The 7,158-nt window shown below is 33.8% G+C and overlaps 1 protein-coding gene across 1 annotated transcript in view; it reads left to right on the top strand.

Moving 5' to 3' along the window:
* LOC137652238 (uncharacterized) overlaps positions 1 to 5,103 on the top strand; it is a 314,923-nt gene extending 309,820 nt beyond the window's left edge. Inside the window, exon 7 of the mRNA XM_068385855.1 lies at positions 5,045 to 5,103. Within this exon, the coding sequence (XP_068241956.1) occupies positions 5,045 to 5,103 (59 nt within the window). The remainder of the gene's footprint in view (positions 1 to 5,044) is intronic.
* Positions 5,104 to 7,158: the final 2,055 nt, after the last annotated feature.

Below are 7,158 nucleotides of genomic sequence, written 5' to 3'. Positions count from 1 at the left end.
CGTCAAACATTAATCAAAGACCTTCGAAGAGATTTTCAATTGAAAATTTTGATATAAAATTACTCAAACATCCCATATGTGTTTATATTGTTGCTATCAGTTCTACGTGAAAGAGAGAGAGAGAGAGAGAGAGAGGAGAGGAGAGAGGAGAGAGAGAGAGAGAGAATCGTATCAATGCAAATAAAATTTTGTTGGGGTCCTTCAATATCAGTGTCATAAGTTGATGCTATAACGAAATAAAACTAATAATAAACGTAATAGAAACACTGGACAAACAACAGCAATGAAAGACTCATCAAAGTCTAAATTTACTATTTGTATTGAGGTGACAAAAGCTTGAAATGGTTCTGGGTGAAATACAGATGCTCCGACTAACAGAGTTGAAGTTCAAGTCCTTGACTAGTGGGATATAGATGATCGGAGGTTGACCAGAGATTCTGCACACGAAACTCAACATTATTTATTCTTACATCTCATCCAAGAATCCAGCTACAAATCTCAGGTTTTAAATATTACATGACATGAAGGCAGAGAAAGTGCAGATTGCTGAAATTTACCTCCCACTCAACTTAGAGAGAGAGAGAGAGAGAGAGAGAGAGAGAGAGAGAGAGAGAGAATATGTTTTCATAATAGTGAAAAGTTTATCCTTTACTCCACAATAATTATCAAAGTATATGTGAATATCTACAGGATATATATAAATATATATATATACTGTATATATATATATATATATATATACATATATATATATATATATATACAGTATATATATATATATATATATATCATGCACTCTTTTTCAGGGTTGATACCGGTTCTGGTTTTAGAAAATTTACTGAGTGAAATAAAAAATCAATCAAAGCTAATAAAAATGACATATAAAGCATTCGTAATTCCTCTTCATGTTCAATAAATTAAGTAAAAAAAATGGGTAAATTATGATATATATTAGTTTACTAGAATACAAAGCTACAGGCCATTTTGAATCAATATTGAAAAAAAAATTCAAAGTACAACGTTCAATCTCTGAAATGTATTTTAGCAATAGTTACGAGTTGTGTCGTATTAACCATTTAAGCTTTTGAGCTTCCCATCGTGGTGTAATGAGTATTTTACATTGGCTTTTCCTAATTTTCATAAAAGTACCTATTATTTCAGCCAATTCTACAAATAATAAAACTATTGTTATAATTATTCTGATTTTAAAAATAAGAATACTGAAATATTAACTATTTCATGGAAAAAGATTTACCCCGTTGGTACTGGAAATGACTATATATAAACCATACCCAACCTGCTAACCCAACAAAACGTGTATTTTAATCCTCGATTATGTTATTGCCATATCAATTTCATATACTGTATATACCTTTTGTCAAAAAAGAACTATTATCACTTCATATTATAATTTGAGTTTTTTCCCCATATCATGAAGTGTAATCATGTGCATTTGTCATTAAAATTACCAACCAGCGTTTTCTTCATCACATATCTTGTTGTTTTGGAGAATAACCTGTCGTCATTTCAGAAGAGACTATTTTTGTTTTTATAAATCACTTGTTTAGATACTCACGTTTTAGTATTAATAGGATGTTATTATGCCCAGGTTACGAATTGTTCTGTTATCCTTACTTAAAGTAAGAATAACCTACAGGCAAATTAGTTCGTAGCTATAACATACTTCCTAAATTGTGTTACATGCCTGAACTACCGATGTCACTGTATGTAATGGGGATAACTTGGCCCTTTGGAATTGCCGCAGGATGTTTAATATTTTGAAAACCAAGAAATGCCGCCATTCTTCTAACTATATCTAACTATAAAGGCATTTTCTTTAGAAAAGGCACATTTTGGACTATGGAAAATAGCCCTTTCCATTTATCACTTTCTCTGTCATAATCAGACTGAAGTGGATAACCTTGGATTTACACCTCCAAAATATATGGTAAGCTTTACATACTAAACTGCGTCGCACAATCGAGGCCAGTTTTGAAAGCTCTGCTTCAACCCCTTTGCAACCTTGGAATCTTAAGCTGTATTGGATAAAAACTGCATGGATAGGGGTACAGAAACTGTTTCATACACAGAAAATGCAGGAGCATGGACACCACAATTTGTTATAAATTGTTGTTTGTAAAGATTGCCTGGCCCTTTTGGCCAGACACGGGCTTTTGCAATCTTGCAGCCCGTAGTATGCTTGTTATAAAGAAAGGTGCAGATCCAAATGGAACCGAGTCTGAGGTCAATTAAGATCATAAACTTAATTTATGAGAGAACGCGTGAGTCCAAAAAATTATAAATCTACAATAATATCAATGATACAATAAAAAAAATAAAAACCAGTCATATATAGAAATGTTCTCATACATAAATTACATCAGGATATCGATACTTGAGCCCTCAAGTATCACAGATTACATCAGTTCTCTCACAATACCTTTGAAAACCTTTGGCGACTGATTACATGTCGGAAAAAAAGATAAGTTGTTCACACCATTTGCTCCTTTATTTTAATTCTTCCTAAATTATACCAATTCCAGATCATTCAGTCATAATCTAATTTTCCTTTATGTCGTTCATATGATAACTATCTTTTGAACTTATTTCTGAGATATAATAGCCTGTTACTTTCATAAGAAAGAAATACTGATTTGTTATATTGCAACTTGCAAATTAGGTCACCGTGGGAATGTTTTGAAAATTTGAAGAAATTTGCTTATGCAAAGACAAGAATTTTTCGAAATTTAAACAGGAAAGAAAAGTACAGAAAAACATACTTGTTAATTATAAAATGAATTCAAAAGTAATTTTAAAAAGTAAGTAGGCTACCTGACTGCTCTCTCCATTGCCAATAAAATTCTTCTCCGCAGTTTTCCTGAGAGCACTTCTAAAATACCTACTGCTGTTTTGATTTTCAGACTTACCAAAAAAGAAAAAAAAAAAAAAAAAAAAAACTTATCTCATACAATATAACATGTAAAATGTATATAGCAACTCAAAATGTCTCCAATATTTTTTTTTTCTTTTTTATGAAACTTTTTATTTTACAAAAACTAAGCGTTAAAATCATATCCACATGATTTTTTTTTTTTTTGCTAGTCACATCCTACAGAGACTGGGGATTTGTAGAGTTGGGTTCCGGGTTGCATCCAGGTGAATTATTATTATTATTATTATTATTATTATTATTATTATTATTATTATTATTATTATTATTATTATTATTATTATTATTATTATGAATGGCATTTTGTGCTACGAAAGAAAATACCAGTGCCAGTGATAAAACTACATCAGACAATCAAGTACGAAAAGAGAAAGTTTAATAAAGTTACAAAGGAAAACAAATAAACCGTTAAATAAGAGATAAAAGCAAAGCTTCCGAATTATCAATACCACATGCTGGTCATATCGTGTTTAAATTTATATACAATATATGCATAGAAGGTAAATCCAAAGATGCCTGGCACTGAGCGTTGCGCATTGATCAATAAGTTCTAAAGAAGATAATAAATTTCAATTCTGTATACTCAATAAAATTTCATCAAATCGGATTTTTCCAATAATCGTTAAGGATTCACAGAAAATGGAATTATTGAGAGATAATCTCTTAATCAGAGCACAAATATGCTTGAAGAGTCACACGCAAATCTCAAAAACCTATTATTTCGACATTCAAAATAGGATATTTCTAGAACTAATCGTATTAAATTCGATTGTATTCCCATTGATATTCTTTCTGGTGTGTTGAGTAATCCTGGGAGCAAAAGCTTTTAATCAGTGTTTGTGAGCCTCAATTATCATCAATTACCCAATTAATCCCATTTTTTCTTGGTAAACAGATAAATATTTATGATGTATAATTGCCCTATGGTCATTAATTCACTATATATCAATTATCATAGAATGGAATTAAAAACGGAAAAAAATATAATTATCTAACAGGGAATTATATGTATGTTGAAGCTGGGATGATGGTAATGGTATTCGAAGTCATATCCATTTTTGCTGTGTTAATGTTTTGTCTTTTTGAATATATATGAATATTTTTGGGGGGACTAGTGGCAGCAGCTTTTGTAAACTATTTAAAAATCATAAATGACAAACATACAATATATAGGACTGTAGTTTTTCATCGAGATTTTAACAGGCAAGTACCCATAAATGGTTGAGACATTTCTGATTTTAAAAGATTTCTCTTTGATATGTTCTTCAAGTTAATCTGAATAATATATGCCTTTTACATACTTCAAGAATAAATATAAGATGGTGGCCAATATGGCGATTACCCATACTTAGATTTCTTTAGATTTTTTATGTTGTTCGGGATATAATTACAAGTCAAGAAAACATCGCATTAATTCTTTTACAAATAGTTTTAATTAGAGTGGTTGGACTAATTTCCTTTTTTTTTTCTTTTTACATAACCTACTACTTTATGAAATTTTCATTTGCCTTTTTAGTGATCTATTTTTTCAGTGGTTCATAAGACAACAATTAAGTTGTTGTCATTTTAGTATATTAAGTGTTATCTTTACTGTATTTTAGTCTATAAGACTGAAATAAATAGATAAATCCACATTTGTGAATATAGTACATTTTTTTTAGATTTATAAGAGATCATATAACCCGAAAATATGGTAGAGAGTACTTTGAATAAAGATTTGCTGTTTGTATAGCTTCTAACAACCGGCTTTTATTTCTCTGAGAATGTCAAGACTAAATTGTTGGGCCCTAATCTATGCTATGGGAATGAGATCAAGGTTAATGATAACTTCCTGTAAATCATTGCCGATGAAACCCTGGATCTCAATTTGCTGGTAAAAATTAACAAAGAAATGCTGTTTTCACAAGCAGCATCAGATGGATTAAAAGAGATAAATTTTGCTCACTGACTTTTCAATGATGAACTTTCATGAATTTTATTAAACTGTATAGCCTCCCAGAAGGTAACTCTACTTACCTTACAAAATAATTTATTGATATTGCTTACATGACTTTTATCTTGATATAGGTCAGTTATCTGGTCTTCTTTCAACAGGTTCGGTGACTTATGTGAGATCCGAACTGTTCCCAGGGATGGGCACCCAGTCAGTGTAAGAAGTTAACCCTGCAACCACAATGAAGAAGGCAAAGAGTACTGGTGCTACGCCAAAGGAACAGATGAAGAAGGAGGAAGACATATATAACCCAGCCCTGCCTGACTTCCTCAAACAAACCTTAAAATTCACATGTTCCTCTTACCGCTACTTTCAAGCTGTTTTTACACTGTCTTTTGTTGAGCACTTTGTGTACCAGGCGGACATCTGTGCAAAGAAAAAGGATGTGAGCACTACCTGCTCTCCATGACATGATTGCGTTTATTGGCCTCATTATTTACTTAGGTGTCTCAAACATGTCTAGTATAGAAGCTTACTGATCATAAAGGACGAGGGTGCAGCAGATAAAGGATGTAGTGTCATCCAAAAGGTTCTGGGAAATGATGTCCCGTACTCACTTGAACAACAATGAGAATGCTTGAGACACCACAGACTAACTGGCCAATCTTTAATGTTGCTACTATTGTTCCTGAAGGTGTCTGATATACAAGCAAAATTGATGAATGAGTTCAGGGCCGAATCATTTCATCAGTACATCCGGAACAGACCTGGAGGTATAACCTGTAATGTAGAGCTTATGTTGGTGTCTTTATGTATGACCTTTTTCACCAAGGAAGAACCATTTTCTTTAGTCCCCCAACAGGTCTATCAGAGGAAGAACCTGTCCTGTAGGACAGTAGTAAGACAGATATCACCCTTGTCTATACTTTGAGGAAACCACGCTGATAAGCCATCAATGCAGACAAGTGGTTTATGAGCATTGTTGTAGTTTGGTACTTCCAGGAAGAGTTTGATTGCAGATATGTGGGCACTTGGAGAATGAAGTCAGTCTAACATTACTACAATGAACAGCAGAAGAAGGTAGAGGTTTCCTGTCCTAATATCATCAAAGAGTACAATAGGAAGAGAGGTGGTGTTGATAAGTCGGTCATGCTAACCCACCACAATACTCCTCTATGGGCAAGACAGTGGTACATAATGATGTTGGGATACATCCTAGACTTAAGCATTTGCAATGCCTGGATGCTGTGCACAAGAGACTAAATCGTTGAGGGAAAAGCCCATGCCTCTCAATATCTCCCAGCTTAACGTCTCATCAGCTACTAGATGTCAGAAGACCATGGAATCAGGAGCGATACATATGTTTTTAAATGTATGCCTCTGCCATTACCAAAGCGAAGACAGGAAGCCAGTATGCCACATAACAACTAGCGGTATGATACCAAGGAGTAGGATATGCCAGTTTTTGTCTCCAACAGGCAGACTTGCAACCTCTGTTCCAAGAAGGATGATATTGATGTACCTTCTGCTAAGTGGCCGTTGCTTATTGGACAACATGAACTGATTTACTCCCTTCCAGAAACTTGAGACAGTGCTTGTGCTACCCTCAAAGGAGCACTACTGCTACGTATCTGATCTTACCGCATATATCATCTATACCTTATGTTCTTTTATATCTTTGTATCTGTAATGTCATGTTTGTGGTTTTCACTCCAGACATGTATATTTCTGTCTCATTTGTGCTTGTAGTGCCTTAGTAAGAGTGGATAAGATGTATCCTGGTGCCTATCTACAATAGCAAGGGAGATGCCCAGAGCTGGACTATGGGAAAGAGTAGTAGAGTAGTGTACAGGTAACAATCATTAGACAAAAGTAGAGGCTTAAACCAGGTAGGAGCGCTTTATATGCCATATTTGCTTTGCGAATGTTAATCAGAAAATATCGAGGACAAAGGGTATTGTACCGTTTGTTTGTGAACCTAGAGAAAGCTTATGAAAGGAAAGGGTGCCAAGAGATGAATTGTGGTATTACATGTGGCGCTTTGTAGTGGAGGAAAAGTACGAGGGCAGTGCAGTAGGGTTTGTCAAACAGTAGTGAGGTATGCTGTAGGCACAACGAAATTGTTTAATGTTAAATCATGGTGAACTAGGATTGGCTTGAAGCCCTTTAATGTTTTCAATTATCACTGACATATGGCATTAGCAAGGTTTATATATGTTAGGATTGATCACTGACCGGTATTAAGAGAGTGGAGCCTTAGGGGTGAACTAAGCTA

Source organism: Palaemon carinicauda, chromosome 1, assembly GCF_036898095.1.
Source record: "Palaemon carinicauda isolate YSFRI2023 chromosome 1, ASM3689809v2, whole genome shotgun sequence".
NCBI classification, from domain to species: domain Eukaryota; kingdom Metazoa; phylum Arthropoda; class Malacostraca; order Decapoda; family Palaemonidae; genus Palaemon; species Palaemon carinicauda.
Note: the sequence above shows the minus strand (reverse complement) of the source record. Positions and strands in the feature narration are given on the sequence as shown.